Source organism: Nycticebus coucang, chromosome 13 (assembly GCF_027406575.1).
Source record: "Nycticebus coucang isolate mNycCou1 chromosome 13, mNycCou1.pri, whole genome shotgun sequence".
NCBI lineage: Eukaryota > Metazoa > Chordata > Mammalia > Primates > Lorisidae > Nycticebus > Nycticebus coucang.
The window spans coordinates 74409282-74427480 of record NC_069792.1 but is presented as its reverse complement, the minus strand read 5'-3'; the positions used below and the strand labels follow the sequence as shown (position 1 = coordinate 74427480).

Genomic DNA, 18199 nt, shown 5'->3' with positions numbered 1-18199 from the left:
AACATATTTGAATAATAGCTTTTTATTATAATTCCCTGAATATATTTGTTGTGCTTTGTGTTTTTTTTTTTTGTTTTTTTTTTTGTAGAGACGGAGTCTCACTTTATGGCCCTGGGTAAAGTGCCGTGGCCTCACACAGCTCACAGCAACCTCCAACTCCTGGGCTTAAGCCATTCTCTTGCCTCAGCCTCCCGAGTAGCTGGGACTACAGGTGCCCGCCACAATGCCGGGCTATGTGCTTTGTGTTTTTAATGGATCTTTTCCTATATATGTGGTATAAATTTTGCCTTTGTGTTTTATTATGACTACTATAACAGAAATAATAATAGACCTGAATAGTGATAATTCTTTTTTTTTTTGTTGTTGAGGCAGTCTCAAGCTGTCACCCTAGGTAGAGTTCTGTGGCATCATAGCTCACAGCAACTCCAACTCTTGGGCTCAAGCAAGCCTCTTGCCTAGGTTTTTCTGTTTTTAGTTGAGACAAAGACTCCCTTTTGCTCATGCTGGTCTCGAACTCATGAGCTCAAGCAATCCACCCGCCTTGGCTTCCCAGCGTGCTAGGATTATACGCATGAGCCACTGCATCTGGCTTATAATTCTATATTTTCTTACTCCACGGAATCCCAGAAGCATGCAATGTTTCACATCACGATCTATCCTATTTGGGATCTGAAAGTTAATTATGCATAATTTTTGTGTTATTTCCCTAATGATTTCCATTTCCAGTTACTGATACTTATAGTAAAATTTTTCTTAGTAAATGACAATAAGTACTACAAATGTGTTATAATTATAACATCAAAGGATTACAGGAAAGGTATTTTGGAGGCTACAGAGAAATACTACATGAGACATTTATTATGAGTTCACAGAAAATATCTTACTTAATCTGTGACTAAACAAATTATATATCCATATGTATTTATAAATTTCATCATTTTCTCATTTTTATCCAATCAACAGAAATTTAGAGGAATTCTAGTTTCCTGGAAAATATTTTTTTGGCATTGAGATAATAAGATAATAGAGCATGTATTTAATAATGAAAATTACTTTTCTAAGAAACATACTCACATGCATGCACACACTCACACTGATGATTTAAAGACAGCAGGATCTTGCCTGAGTCTGTCATAGATTTTTTTTTTTTTTTTTGCAGTTTTGGCTGGGGCTGGGTTTGAACCCAGCACCTGGCATATGGGGCTGGTGCCCTATCCCTTTGAGCCACAGGTGCAGCCCAAGTTTTTTGTTTTTTTTTAAGAGATAGAGTCTCAATTTGTTGCCCTCAATAGAGTGCTGTGGCATCACAGCTCACAGCAACCTCTGGCTCTTGGGCTTAGGTGATTTTTTTGCCTCAGCCTCCTGAGTAGCTGGAACTACTACTGCCACAAAGCCCAGCTATTTTGTTGTTGTTGTTGCAGTTTGGCCGGGGCCACGTTCGAACCCACCACCCTCGGCATATGGAGCCGGCACCCTACCCACTGAGCCACAGGCGCCGCCCTGTCCTAGATATTTTTCTCTTTCTTTATATTCACATACAGACAACTAATATCACTGTTTTTCTTGTTGAATAATTGAGACTATAAATGAGAATTGGTCCTAGGGATGAGACTGTTTTCTTTATTGATGATTTTAAATAAGAATAAGATGCAATTAAATTCCCAAATGAATAGGTTGACATAAATAATACAACTGAAAAATAATTGCTATTGGGTTTTCAAAAGTACAAAAAGTGACTATGGTTTTTCCCTGTGCCCAATTATGATGCACCAGTACTGAAGTTTCTCTGATTAATAGAGTGAGGTAATGCAATAAAGTAGTTGGTAGAAATACTGGTGTTTAAGGAAAGCGGCACTGCATAAAATTTATGCTAGGACCATAATACTAAAAAAACTAAATATTTCATCTATTTGAAAACATTATTTCCAAGAAAAATTGTGTTAAATTATCAAATATCTATGCTGAAGGAAAAAACCAGAAGATTGATTGGTTTGGAGAACTTTCATATTGATATCTCAAAACATGAATGACAATTCTAATGTATCATTGTTCACTGTTTTCTACCGTCCATATGAGGTAGCCAACTTGATTGACTTTTCAACACACTTTTGCTTATTAACCTATTATCCATCAAAATCGATTATGTAAATTACATTAAAAAACTATTTCAAAATTAAATGTGCCTTTAAGTATCATAAATTCTTAAACTTAACTAGAAAAGGAAAACTGGTTCAGTTTCATTCTTTTTGCCAACTACTGACATGAACGTCAACCACTCCCCAGATTTCTTTGAATTTTAATATTTTTTCCCTGAAAAGAAAATTATAGAGAGAAAGAATAAAATAGGTACCATGAAACTGTAAACATCTATGAACACTTACATAAAATTACAGCAACTTTAAATCTCTATTTACTAAGATATTTCTATTAGACTTAACATTGACATTCTATTGCCATTCTGCTTTGTCTCCTTGCGTTAGTGAAGGTACTTACAACGTATTTTCATGTAAAAGTGATTTCAACTTTTTAAAATGATTATGACTGCCATGTAATAACTGATAACTAAATATTCTTGTTTTGTTCTACCCTCCCCCTAACCATAACATTAGCTGTTAGTTGTGGTCACCCTGGTAGTCCAATTTATGGAAGAACAAGTGGAAATGGATTCAATTTTAATGACGTTGTGACATTCTCTTGCAACATTGGATATCTTATGCAAGGGCCAACAAAGGCACAATGCCAGGCCAACAGACAGTGGAGCCATCCTCCACCTGTATGCAAAGGTAAAAGTCTAACCATCTTCCAGTTTAAGTCACGGTAATAAAGTGTGTGTGTAAATATAAAGATAAAATTGAAACAACTTGGGAAGAATAGTAGTGCCGGGTACCAGCCCCCAAAGAGGGTACATGTGAAGTTTACTAGGTGTAGAATATAAATGTCTTAACACAATAACTAAGAAAATGCCGTGAAGGCTGTGTTAACCAGTTTGATGAAAATATTTCATCAAAACCAGCACATTGTACCCCATGATTGCATTAATGTACACAGCTATCATTTAATTAAAAAAAAATAAGTTTTCAGTTAATAAAACAAAAAAGCTTGATCATCTCATTAACAAGGCTTTCCTTTTTTTTAAAATTTTTAATTTGTATTTTTAAAGTTAAACATGGCTACCTTTATCATCTCTACCTATTTTGTGATTGCACTCAAAAAATCATTAAGATTAGTTTTACTTGTAGTTTCCTTCATAATAAGTAAAATTTACTTTTGGCATTTATTTTCTTCATATTTCTGTAAAAACTATGTTCAGGGCTCATATTACCATCATATATGAATTGAGGCTTTACTATCGTTTTCTTTATAGAAACAGATGAAGGAGAATTCTTTGTATTTTCCCATGTTGCAAAAAAGTATGATATACTTCATATGGTCTGATAAAATTCAACAAAAATTATTTTTCCACATTTTTTTTCTCATGGTTCAAAGACAGTTTAAATCCATACTCAGCATAATACTTATAGAGTTACTATTATTCTAAAATTGCCAAAATATTTCCTTTTTTTAATATTTTCAACCACACAGACTTTGGTTCATGTTCTAGATCATCCATGGATTAATTTTACTCCTGTAATCTTTGGTTCATTTGATTTAATTTTCTGTGAAAATAAATTTCTAAATTTCTAATACAAATCTACGTAGGTATATATAAATAAATATGTCTCTATATTATTCTGAATGTATTTTTCAAAATTTGTCACTTGTTTAGTGGTCAACTGTTCTGATCCTGGAATTCCTGCCAATTCTAAAAGAGAAAGTAAAATTGAACATGGAAATTTTACCTACGGCACTGTAGTATTCTACGACTGCAATCCTGGATATTTTTTATTTGGATCTTCCGTTTTGATATGTCAACCAAATGGACAATGGGACAAACCTTTACCAGAATGTATCAGTAAGTAGATAATGTGAATTATTTCTTGAGAAAATGCCATGTGAGCAAAATTGTTGTTTCTGACTTTGTAAAAATACTTGCAGGTACATATCAAAATACCTGAAGATATATATTGCTTGGAAATTATACTTACCAATATTCTTCCAATTCAATGCTAATACTATTTTTCTTAATTTTAGCATAATAAATATGTATCTTTTATTCTTTTATCTTGAACTTTGATAGAGAGGGTTGAATAAGAAAAGCAGGTATCTTTCATATTCCATGATATTATTTATCCCATAAGAGGCAACAACATTTTTGTTTTGTACTAATATTTCATATTTCATTTGAAGCAAAATTATTCTTAAATGATCAGCATGGATTCAGAATACCTAGGTATTTAAACAAAAAGTGTTACTTAAAACATACATTTTTCAATATCTGTCATATACAGACATACATATGTGGAATAATCATTCGTGCACATAATCTTTCGTGTAACTGAACATTTAATGAGCTTATGTTGTTATTGTTGTGTTAGGAATTGTAGAATGTACCTAAAATAAATGATAGTGCAGTGCTTATAATCAACATGTGTAGTGAGAAAAATAACCAACAGAAATAAATTAAGATTTTGTGAAGACATAGAGAAGTGAACATGAATTCGAGGAATTCAGTCAATTGATAGGTCTCAGATTGAACTAGATCTCAGAGAGTTCTTGGGCATAACAGGGAAGAAGAGAAGTTTACAGAATGAAGGAGTAGTATGTCAGGAAATTATTGATTTTTGACAAGCAATTTTTGATTACACTAAATTGGTGACTACAAAATTACTTTATGATCAAGTTGCTATTATGTTCATGAGGTGAGCTTTTATGAAAACATCATGGTAACATTCATATGCTAATAAAGAAGCAAAAGATTCTGCTGTGTCTATAAAATTTTAATTTATATGCATATAATTTGGCAAATTGACCTGCTGATTAAAATTTATTTGATGTCTTTTGGAGACCATCTTGTGCTATTGTTTGGATAATCCATTTACTTGGTCTCATGTAGCTACAACATTAATTAAAAATCTTTTTATTAGCATGTAAGCCTGAAATTCTTAAGATGTTGTTAGCACCCATATATTTATTGCCTATTCATTTCTGGTAGTGTGCCAAGTACGCAATAGTTTTATTAAGTTTGCTTCCTCTTATGCTGTTTGATACCTTAGAGATATTTAGCACTCAATATATATATATATTTTGAGTCTAACTAACAGGGAGTACACATTAAATTATCAAGCTGCCTCTAGTTCCTAAAGAATACTCTGTAATGTGTTTACTTCTGATTCTGCTATGCCCTGCAGTGTTTTGGTTGACAAGCCACTGCGTATTTTGTCTGTTCATCATAATTTACTCACTAAATATTGGGATTGGAATGATTCTAGGCTATAAATTAGATTGTAAATCACAGACCATCACCATTCTATCTCCAGTACGCTCAAGTGTTTCCCCTTCACTTTCTGTATGGCTTCACTTTGAATCTGCGTGGCACCCTAGATCTGTATTTAGTCAATCCATGTTACTCCTGTCCCTAACTTGTACATCTTTGTCCATGAATATACATGCGTCACACCCATATGCATGTGCCTAAGGACACATGAACCACCCCATACATACAGGTTTGTCATAACCTCTCAGTCACTTTTACACTTACTTAGCTCACAACACTCCTGTTGCACTCTTCCTCAGAATGAGTAGGTGAACAGAAACTTCTGGAACTCCAAAACAGCTTTCACATAGATCGATTTTTTACTTTCTGGAGGCTTTAGATGCTTATGTTGAAAATTTGCTCATGACTTATTTTAAAAACAAGTTGGTACAGGTTATTCGATAGGAGATATAAAAAAATTTTATATTCAATAATTATGTATTGTAGTGATTGACTGTGGCCACCCTGGAGTTCCTCCTAATGCGGTCCTGTCTGGCGAGAAGTATACTTTTGGGTCTACTGTTCACTATTCCTGCACAGGAAAACGTTCCCTTCTAGGACAATCATCCAGGATTTGCCAATTAAATGGCCATTGGAGTGGATCACAACCTCATTGTTCAGGTACCATTTGGAAAATTGAATAATGCATTGGAAGTTACATTACGTAGTGTTATTATTACTTTTATTAGGAACCTATACACAAAACAATCCAACAGTATAAAATAACACATTTCTCTTTTTAAACTCTCATAAGAAAATCTGAAACATTTCTGATACATTATTGGAATTATTTCTAAGGTAACACAAATTTAAGGTGCATGTTGACATTGTTGTTATAGGTGGCAAATTACAGATAAATGTTTTGAATTGCATCGTGTGTAAAGAATATGTGATTTAGAATACTACACTGTATGAATTGCTTTTGTTCATTAAAATGAGGAAATTGCTCAAGCTAAAGTAGCCATTTCATTTTAGCAGAAACCAAATATAATTTTCTCAAGAAGACAAGATTACATCAGTGATTTTCTGTCAGAGTTTAGTTTCATTCAGTCTTTTAAGCAATCGATTATTTAACTGCATAGTTTTAAAATAGAGTCTGAAATGTTTTAAAGTGAATTAACCTTGACAAGTTTTATGAAATATATTTATTGAACCTAATGCTGTTTATTATTAATATGCAACATACAACTCCTGAGTTTTTGCAACCCCAAAGTGTGATCTCTGAAAATATGAATATTAAGGATATTTTAATTAATAATTTATCCATAGAGTATTTGATATTTTCTGAATTGTTTCAGCTGCCACTTTTCTTCAAAAAAATATCATTTAAGTGTGAGATTTAGGTGATATTATTTATTTTTTTCCCATCAAACAAATATTGGACTTATTTTTCTGCCTCTTCTCCATTTATGTATTGTACATTATCTTTATATTATTTTATATCAATGGAGATCATGCTGATCATTTATAAGAGTTTATTTTTCATTGTTTTCACTTTGGCGGTGAAAGTTGTTAAGTAATTACTTGGTCTCTAAATCTTGTAACCAATAGTTAATCTCTATGAACTGCTTGGGGTTGAAAGTTAATCTAGAAATTTAAAAAATTATCATTTTTAAATGTAAGCCCACAACTGATTTTAATAAAAATTAGTCTTTTCTTAAATTAATTCATAGTAAATTAATTCCAAGATAACTTACTATTCATATAAACAAACAAACACATCCACCAATGTATTAGAAACTGCTATGGGATTTCAATAAATAAAAAAATTGCATAGATATTTAAAAGTGAAATACTGATTTTAAATTTTTGTATGATTATTGATATTACCTCATATGAAACTGAGGTGATCTAAAGAAGGATTCTAAATAAACAGGGCATGTCACAAAGGCATCCAGAAAGAGAGCAGCTTCAGTGCGTACATGTTCATATCTCTCTCTCTCTTTTTCTCAAACATACTAATATTATAGCAGATTCAATTAGAATTATTTAAGAAGTAGTAAAGAGACTGAGTAAAGATTGAGTAAATCTTCAGCATTAAAATCAAAAGATGAACGGGCAGTGCCTGTGGCTCAAAGGAGTAGGGCGCTGGCCCCATATACTTGAGGCGGCGGGTTCAAACACAACCCCAGCCAAAAAACTGCAAAACGAAACAAAACAAAAACAAAAGATGACCACTTAGGCATCAGCGAATTTTTTATTAGGAATTTAAGTCACAATTTATAAATTATGGTTATTTATAATCTATTTTTGTTTTAATAAACGAGAAATACATAATGCATTCATCTTTGGTCAATAGTCACCAATGGAGAGAATTAGGGAAGAAATTTTAGACTATAGGAGAAACTTCACATCCTAGCACATCACAGTTTTACTTTAGCAACAACAACAACAACAAAAGATTATCAGTAGTAGGAAATTCAAAGAAGGAGGAATGCAAATTATGGAATTCAGTATTTAATTTTGGTTTTTAAGTCAATTGTCATAGTTACAAATTTTCCATTAGTTTCTCATTAACTAAATCTTAATGAAATGTCCACAACTATTTAGCATCTCCAAATATCACTGATGTGGAAAATAATGGCATACTTTGCAACCATTTTCTTTCTTTTTCATTTATGCTTTTTCCCCTCTTATAATGGAATCAGAAGGGAAATATAAATTACATTACATCTAGTTAATTGAATTATGTTAAACCCAGAATGCGCAGAAACAAATGCCTACCAAATTGTGGTTTAAATGATGAACTCAGTAAGTGCATGTTGAGATAAATTAACTGGTACTATATTGCTTTGCAGGTGACGCTACAGGTACATGTGGGGATCCAGGTACGCCCGGTCATGGTTCTAGACAGGAAAGTGATTTCAGAACTAAAAGTACTGTACGTTTTGCTTGTGATACTGGTCATATTCTTCACGGCTCAGAAGAAAGAACATGTTTAGCAAATGGCAGTTGGACCGGAAGACAACCAGAATGCAAAGGTAATCTCAGGCAGAAACTAGGGAAATTACTCTTACCGCTTCCCCCTACCCACAAATACAAAATAAAAGTAGCTGTATTCCAGTTATAGTGATACTACCCTATAAGACAACTATGGTAATAATTGCTAAAAAACAAAATCTTTTAATCATTTATATTCATTGTTCACAAGACAAAAGACATTTAAATTGAAAACGTTAAAAAAAAATGTTAAAAATATTTATGTATTCCCCCTTACGAAGTACTCTCTTATCCATGGGGGAGAGGTTCGAAGACCTCCCAGTGGATTTCTGAAACTGCAGATAGTACTGAACCCTGTTTTTCCTATACATACGCACCTGTGATAAAGTCTAATTTATAAGTTTGGTACAGTAAAATTCAACAGTTATGACAAAATGGAGCAATTATAGCACTCTATGGTAAGGAAAGTTATCTGAATGTGGTCTCTCTCTCTCTCAAAATACTTTATTGACTCTGCTCATTCTTCTTGTGATCTGTCCATCTGTTAACCCAGGTAGCGTATGTGGAGTGGATACCCAGGACAAAGGGATGATTTACCTTCTGGGTGGATGGGACAAGATTTTATTATGCTACTCAGAACTTAAAACTTGATGAATTCTTTATTTATAATATTTTCCATTACATATTTTCAGATCATGGTCGACTGCAGGTAACAGACTTGTGGAAAGCAAAAGCACAGAGAAGGGGAGACTAGTTTAACTGTCTTGTAGATAGCAGAGAAAAATTTGATTGTTCTGACATAAACATTACCTCAAGATCTGTTTTTAGCTTCCAGATGCATACAAATGGAAAAATATAAAAAGATGCCTGACTATGACTAAGATTTTTGTTTGTAGAATACAGTTGTTAGTTACAGGAATTCATAAAATTTGGGATGTTGGGGTAAAATTATCATTTGTTCAACTCAGAAATCCAGGATTCATAATTAAATCTTAAAAGATTGGCTTAAAAATAAAATGTTGCTATAAAATTACTGTTGTGATTTAAATTGTTCCTTGTGTGATGATTTTATCACAAAAACTAATGTATGTATTTTTAAATACATACATTATGTATGTATTTAAAATTGTGTAATGTATTTTTAAAATTTACTTGATGTTGTACTCAAGATATTGGTTTTATCTATAGAAAGTAATTACCAATGTAACTTTTTAAGAGTTTTTTTTATTGATTATACTATAGAAATGTTTGATCATGTTTCAAATTAGTATTCATAATCTAGGAAAGATACTATTTACCTGTTTAAATTGACCAGTTTTAATAATCTTTTCTTTTCTTTTTTTTTTTTTTTGCATTTTTTGGCTGGGGTTGGGTTTGAACCCGCCATCTCTGGCATATGGGGCCGGTGCCCTACTCCTTTGAGCCACAAGTGCTACCCCAAGCAGTTTTAATAATCTTAAGAGACAGTTTAAGTATGAGTAGGGAAAGGACTTGGAGAACAAAGTTGTTGATCAAAATACGGTAAGGAAGACTAATAAAACACTCAGTTCTTTTCTCAACGATATTTTCCAGAAGCAAAGTCTCCCTATTGATGTCAGAGGTGTGCAGGTTCATCCTGCCCAGCATCACGTGGGTGGTGTCTAACTCAGTCCTTTGTTCAGCTGACCTACAAGACATTTGAATGAAATGATGAAATGCAGAATGATGCTGGCGTTGGTTTAAGAGCAATCATATTAAGGATCATTGAGGAACTATGAATCATAGCAGATATATAGTATAATTAATATTTTTCTCATGAATTAGCTCACATACACCACTTAGGAAAACATTTTAAAGTGAATGGACAAAGGATGTAAACAGAAATTACAGAAAAGTAAAAAATGCAAGATATAAAAAAGTACAACAAAACTACTGATTAGAAAATAATGGTTAAACATCAAGGCATAATTTTTTCACACTGATTTTTAAAATAGTAGTAAGAAATTCTGGTGTATGTGCAGCAAAATTAGAACTTTATAAGCTATCAAGATGATTTTTATTGTGATTGTTTGAGAGGAATTTGACAAAAATGCACAAATATTCATAGGGTATAGCTATAGGTTCAATTTATTACTTCACTTCTAAGAAATTGGTTAAAGAAAATAAATATAACTAATGCAAACACATAATCATAAGAATGCATTTTTATTTCTAATAATTTATAACTACCGATATTTTATAACATTATTACATAAAAAAATCATAAGCAATTGCATGTTTACATAATTGAAAGAGTAGCGTGAATGAGAAATTGTATATCATATAAAATTTAGTAAGACATAAGATTTAAAATTACGTACTTTATTAGAATCATGGGAAATTATATTCATTTGAAAGAAAGTATAGAAGGAAGTATGCAAACAAAGATAGCACAACAGTTATGAAATTAGCAGTAAATGTTATTTTCTTTATTCCAGCTATTTTATCTTGTTATTAATAATTTTAATAATTCACAATAATACATAAAAGCTTTCCCAGAATGTGAAGCAAAAAGTGTATATAATAATAAAAATACAAAATAACATGTTGTAGTGACTTAATTTAAATCATAAATGTGGAAGTATAAATTTAAATAATGTATTATTTTTAACAAACTTCTGCATTTTTTTTTAAATGATGGTAAATGGTCCCGTAAGGATGTCTGAGAACAAGCTAATTTTTGCACATTGTTATAATACACTATAATGAGTGTGCCTGTGGCAATACCCTTCAAGCAATTTTAAAGTATTTGCTTATTATCCTTACATAATACATATTAATGGAGTATATGAGACATTTTGTTACATGCAGAATGTTAATGATCAAGTCAGGGTTTTGAGATACCCATCACCATGAGTACTTTTCATTTCTTTAAGAATATTTCAAGTCATCAAATATATGTCTTTTGAACTGTACAATACATTGTTGTTAATTATAGTCACACTACTTAAAAATTCCTTAAAGAGGGATTCAGAAATTCCTCTTTAAGATATTTATATTTAAAAAATGGGAACCAATGAAAGTAATTGTGCATGTAAACTGGAGTATTTTACAACCAAAATGATACCACAACAAAACTAAACCAGACTTATTTTTAAAATAAGGCATTGGTTAGTAAATATGAATTTTAACGACCATAGTAGAAAACCATCCAGTTACTAGTCTTCATTATAGAACCATGCCCTAATAGTAGTGCTAAATGAGAGAATTAGAATTAGAAGGCATAATATGGTTCTATTTTTTACTATTTTTCTATTGTATAGTCTATGCCTAGTACAATGCCTGAAATAAAGGTTGAATGATTAATTTCATATATATGCATATATATTTTATCAAATGTTATGTCTTAATGGTGAATTTAAAAACAATCTTTGTCCTTTATATTTTATTTTTTATCATTTTAGAAATGGCTATTATTTTGATAAAAATAGTACAGTGATTTTAAAATCACTAGCAACAAAAGAAATGTAAACATACAAAATACACTTCATGTAAAGCATTCAATTAGCAAAAATGTATTATGTTTAAATCTATATGCCAGCCTAAATATGATCCAATGCTTTTATTATATGCCATCAGAATCATATCCAGGAACTTGTATTGCCTTACCACTCTAACACTGCCTCGCTTTGTGACCTTGAGCAAGTTACTTAATCTCTTTGTGCCTCAGCTTTCTAACAAGAAATGGTGGTGTTATTAATACTAATTCATGGCATTATTGTGAGGATTGAATAGCCCTGAAAAAGTTCTGGCTGTCTCACAGTAAGTGCTAAATGAATGACAACTATCATTTTTAGTAAAGTAGGTGATTTGACTGCCGGAAGATGCCTGGCGAAAGGAGATGGCTTTGTCCTCTAGTACGAAATGTAAATGCAGATGTATTCCCAGGCAAATAATAAATCTCTTTTTTCGCAAATGATAGTATTACAGAGGTGAAGTAATTGCTACTTCTCTTCGTTGTGTCCACCATGCTTTAAGCCAAGATTAAGGGATACTAACGATTTACATTATATAATAAAGACTCATGAGAGATGACTCACATCATTTTCTAGTTTTAGTTAATTTTATTTGTGTTTCGTTCAAATAAAGTTATTCTAGATAAGAAAAGCCTGTAGTCCCAGCTACTCGGGAGGCTGAGGCAAGAGAATTCCGGAAGCCCAAGAGTTAGAGGTTGCTGTGAGCTGTGTGACACCACGGCACTCTACCGAGGGCCGTACAGTGAGACTCTGTCTCTACAAAAAAAAAAAAAAAGAAAAGCCTTGTGTATTAGGTGTGGAGGAATAAAAGAAAAGAGCTGAGATTAAGGGATACTTAAGATATACATTATATCATAAATAAATAAAAATTGTCAAAATGTGTGTACCATATGACTTGACCACATCTTGAATTATTCTGATTAAAGATGTTCTTGATTTTTATTATAACGAAATATGACTGAGTATGGGTCCCTATTTCAAAATTCAAATTATATTTTAAAACACAGATGGCACTTTCCAAACTCCATCGTGTCTAAGCTATGGATGATTATGATACATAACAAATAAAGATGACCAATGTTTCATTTTAAGCAGGTACTAATTCATGTAGATGAGAATAATTGTGCTTGACAACAGGTAAAATGTCTGCTATATCATATCATAGGTTCTGCTGAAAATATTATCTACAGTTTGATTTTTTTTCACAAAAATATGGAATGCATCATGAATTTGCATGTTATCCTTGCGCAGGGGCCATGCTAATCTTCTCTGTATCATTCCAATTTTAGTATATGTGCTGCTGAAGTGAGCATTAGAGTTTGATTTTTTTTTTTAGCTATATAAAATAAGTAACCTTATCTACATAGACATATGCACACACATATAGCACCACTGCAGTGACAGGCCCAATGAAACATATAAGATGCACCAGGGAAATACATGGCACGCTCTGAAATTATAATTATACTTCAAGTGGAGGCTTCTCCATGTTGTTGGTGATTGTTACTTAGATAACATAGTTAAACATGATATATAATATTATAGTTAATCATAAAGGTCATTTGTTTCAGAATGCACCAGGTAAGCCAAACTAGCAACAGCTTTTTATGAAAGTGTCAGCACACTCCCAGGGAAGAGAGCAGGCAGGACCCCCTGAGAGGTGGCTTTAGACCTTTCCTTGCTTTACTAATCGAGAAGAGGAATATTCAAGGCCAAGGGGTTGGCTTTTACTAAGAATTTTTGCAATCATTCCTAGAATTGGGTTTGCTCTCATTATCATACTCTATGTGGTTGTCTTGGTGATTTTAAGAGCAGAGAAATGACACCTAATTAGCCAATGCTCTTGTAAGGTAACAGAGGTAGCTGACAAGCCAATTGAAGCTGGTTCTTGCCTTTGGTTTGTTTAAGGCCAGCATCCAATCTTTAAGCCCTTGCATAGGGTTTCTGCCTTGTCTTCTAGTCTCCTCCTCTAACAATATTACAACAAAATTCGGTATTACATTTCATACAGGATGGCTTTTAAGACATAAACAATTAACTATGGAATCAATGGAAAATAGTTAAACACGATATATAATATTATATTTAGTCATAAAAGTCATTTGTTTTTGTGACACCTGATTAGTATCTATTGAAACCTTAATAAAAACCATCACTAGAATTTTGTTACTTTGTACACATTTTATTTTTAGTAATCCTTGGTCTAGAAATAAACTTTAAGGCAAATGAGTTCCACATAAAGGTGTGCGTAAATAAAAATACGCATGAATGCTCATAATATTTAGATTATATATTTGTCCTCTTAGAAGTATAAATATCGTAAATCTCAATTACATTTTATTATTGTTACATTATCTTCCAGTTTTAAATAAATTTCTTTTTAGCCAGAGATTTGTATAATCCTTCTCTGAAAGATTTTGTGATACTGAAGGCAATACAGTACTCTTTGAGTAATTACTTTACTTTGTAAAGCTTTTACTGAATCTACTAACAAAAGCCATATAAAATCTGTAATATGATTTTCATTCCAGTAATTAAGTTCAATAAAATCAATATGAATTCCTTTTGAGTTTCAACTACTTAAAAGAGTTCACTATTCATTTTAGAAATTTTTATTGCATCTTTGAATAATTTGAAAGAATCATTTAGTTAGTAACTTTGGGGGAAAGTTTTTCTAATTGTGTTATTTTTATATATACACTCTTAAACATTTTGCTTTGCAGCTGTACAGTGTGGTAATCCAGGCACAACAGCCAATGGGAAAGTCTTTCGAATTGATGGCATAACGTTTGCTAGTTCCGTCATCTATTCCTGCATGGAGGGATACATCCTCTCTGGACCTTCAGTTAGACAGTGCACAGCCAATGGAACATGGTCTGGAACTGTGCCTAACTGTACAAGTAAGTCTTTTCTTAATATTTAAAAATCATCAGTTACATGAAAGTATTTGTAAGTATATGAGTATGTGTGGGGGGTATTTGGTAATGAATAAAACCATGTAAGGTTTAGAATATTTATATTGCCCTTCAGATTAAAGGATGGTAGCAGTTATTTATTATTTTAAAGGATGTTAGTAGTATTACAATTAGAGTATACACTAGTGACTTTAAGAGTCAGTCAGCTTGTCAAGAACCTGTATTAGCTAGCAGAGGAAAGAGGGACCAAAGAAAATCAGTACTATTAAATATAATTCAACAAATGTTAAGAGGACCTACAAGTGTGATCAATATTAAAAATACAAAGGTTTTATTTTTGTCAATCTAATAAAATCAATAACCAAATTGATTTTTAAAAAGACATACTTATTATTATGACTTCTTGCACTATTATAGAAAGTTCTGATTGCTGCTTTGCTCTTTTGATATGTTAAAAATGTATGGCATGCTAGAGATTCTGCCTTATAATTAAACTGCCCACTTGAAATTTTTGAAAGATGTATTTAAAATATTTTAATTATATAAATTAATGCCTATGTGTAGAATAAAATTTAACCAATCATACAAAAATTGGACAATTGTTGTTGCCTATGTTTATTAAGAAGGGCTTGTGTCAGTGTATATTTATCAATTGTCAAATACTTAACCAGTGAAGTGTGGAATGTTGATAGCAGGGGAAGTTTGCCTTCCTGGGCGTGGAGAGTACGTGGAAATTCTCTACACTTTCTGCTTAAGTTTTCTGTGAACTTAAGACTGTCCTAGAAAGTAAATCTATTTTTAAAACAAAGAAAAAGAACTTCCATGGTATTATGTACTACAAATTATAATTTTAAAAAAATTTCCAAGTGTTGTTTAGAATGGGTCCAGAGACTGTAGGAGTCCTGAGAAGGGGATGCTAAGCCTCAATAGCAAAGGAGATGGAGAGTATTAGGGGGTGTCTTTTGATTGCAATTCCAACCAAGTATAGTATAGATACTTCTGCTGGGGGGGGGTGGTCTCATTAAAAGTGGACCAATTTGGGAATAACAACATAAATAGGCTTAAGTAAAATTTTATACATCAGGAATATGTTGCTTCCAGGACTCAAAAAAGCACTGGCCTTTCAGTGTTGTGTCGGTGAGAAGGTCAACAGTTGTGTCTCGATTGTGTCAGCCACAGAATGCCACTTAACTGACCAAATAATTCTCAGGATTTTATCTGAGAGGGTACTGCATTGCACTATATGAGAAGCCATGATCCATCATATAGCCACCCATTTTTGTTTGAACTCATTTGTATTTGTATTTCCTGAATGAATGGTTGAAATGAATATACTCAGAAAAGGGCACTATGAAGGTAATGGCATACCTGCATTCCTGGAGAAAATGAGCTGTAGTTAACGTCTTGCCTACCAAGTTTGAGTGTGATGACAGGGCTAGTAAGATATACCATGTGAAACTGACAGCGAACTATGACTGCAAGGCTGTTGAAATAAACATTGAATAGAACATATTAGCCAAATCTGTAATAGCAAAATATTTTCCAGTTATTGATTAAGGCAGCAATTTCAGTGGTACTGAGTATGAGAGTCTTAATCTGGACAGCCCTGACTTTTAGGGAATGATAATGCACGTTTCAATGCCGTTCCTTTTCATCAGGTTCTATCATTAAACAAATTGGCCTACTGAAGGGAAAGTCAGTAGGAATTTTTTTACCTCCTGAAATAGGTTTTATGTGATGGTTCTTAAGTACTGTGGACCTTGTTTTCATCTATATTTGGGCTATATTAACTATTATAATTCGGAGGGAAGTTCCCTGGGGTTCTGTTTTATCAATCTGATTTTAAGTGCCAAATATTAATTTTAATTTATTACCAATTGGTTCAGAGTGCCAATATGAGAAATTTTAGGACACTGGAGACTATGGCCAAAGGGAATTTAGGCAAGAAAATAGTCCAGTGTTTAAGGTGAGATACACACGTTGGTCTTCTGCTTTGTGTTTGGTAACTTCCCTGAAGTACAGGATGTACCTTATGTATATTCAATGGGTACAACTGTAATTTAAGTCCCAGTATCTACTAAGACCATGAAGATTTTTTGAGAGATGCATGTCAGGAGATGTTGCATTTAATTTAAGCCTATGTTTTAAAGCTATAAAAGCCAACCAGTGCCTTTTATCTTTCTGTTGAATAAATTATAGGAAAGAACCTCTGTAAGTAGACCACCCAAGAGACTATACAAGCTGGTTAACATACAGAGGTGGTCCACAGAAGGAACTAGGACTCTGTACTGATACGTACATGTGGTGCATGTCGGTCTGTGAAAATTAGGTTAACTTAAGGAGGTGGTCAATGTAGGGAGGTGATAAACTATGGAGGTTCTACTATATTTTAGTAAATTTTGTATTTCCAATTGAATCTCATTGATCTTTATTTCAGTTTTTCTTTCTTTTTCTTGTGTCTAGACTTTTTTTTAGAGGAGGAGGTGAGGGATATGGCTACTGGATATACTTCAGGGGAATAATGGTTGTCTACTTTGTCCATATTTTTAAGTTTCTTACTCCAGAGGTTTCAAATCAATATTTTCAGTGTTAGAAGTCTCTCGTTGTAGCACTGGTATTTGTCACTTTATTGGGTTAGGGACTCCAGGATTAAGTCAGATTTGAATTAAGCCTATAACTGTGCCACAGGCTGACACAGGTGTTGTTTTCCCATAGCTTTGAAGGTCAGGATCTTGTTCGTAGAAGACACATAGGCAGCAGCAGCAGCACCCAAAGCCTTCCAAAGGTTCCCAGGGAGCTGTCTGCTTTGTAATTGTGAATCTGAGCACACCTGATGGGGACTACTCTTTCTCAAATGGGCAATCACTGAGGGGGGGGGGCTGCTTGCTGCAAAGTGTATCAGTCCTTGCCCTTAGCACTCTATAGAAGGCGGTCAACACAAGCGTGAGACATACAATCAATAGTCATAGCATAAGACTTGTCCCTCTGGGTCTAGCATCATTCTGTTGAGACATATGATTAAATCTAAGACAAACGGAGAGGTCCAGGCTGAGAGATACACTACTCAAGATCACCTTAAGGGGGACCACAATCCTATATTTCTGTCTCCAAATGTCGATTTTCAATATTTCTAACTTGGGTCTATTATATAAATGTACGACACTGGGCTAACCTTCAAAGAACTCTCCTTGGCCCTCTGGTGACTGTCGTGATATTCAGCAATGAGGTATGTAGCACTTTGTCTAGGAAGAGTTTTCCAATTTAATTGTCAGTTGTGTAGGACAATGACCCTGATGAACATTCTAGAAAAAGGGTTCCAAAATTGCTTATATGGGTGGATGGACTAGGCGCATAGCTTGGACTAGGTGCATAGCTTCCCAAGGAGAGTACCTCAAAGGTGACCATGGTGGTGTTCAGCAGTGAAGTATGTAGAACTT

General features: G+C 33.1%; 1 protein-coding gene and 1 non-coding gene across 4 annotated transcripts in view; one reads left to right on the top strand and one right to left on the bottom strand.

The window, feature by feature from the left end:
- CSMD3 (CUB and Sushi multiple domains 3) overlaps nucleotides 1-18199 on the top strand; it is a 1164849-nt gene that overhangs the window by 1089336 nt on the left and 57314 nt on the right. For all 3 annotated transcript variants that reach the window (XM_053559351.1, XM_053559349.1, XM_053559348.1), the window contains 5 exons: nucleotides 2610-2783; nucleotides 3767-3952; nucleotides 5861-6034; nucleotides 8212-8394; nucleotides 14571-14747. In XM_053559351.1, coding sequence (XP_053415326.1) covers nucleotides 2610-2783; nucleotides 3767-3952; nucleotides 5861-6034; nucleotides 8212-8394; nucleotides 14571-14747 — 894 coding nt within the window. The remainder of the gene's footprint in view (nucleotides 1-2609; nucleotides 2784-3766; nucleotides 3953-5860; nucleotides 6035-8211; nucleotides 8395-14570; nucleotides 14748-18199) is intronic.
- LOC128564083 (U6 spliceosomal RNA) lies at nucleotides 13054-13160 on the bottom strand. The gene has a single exon (XR_008373971.1). It is a non-coding gene; the product is annotated as a U6 spliceosomal RNA (small nuclear RNA).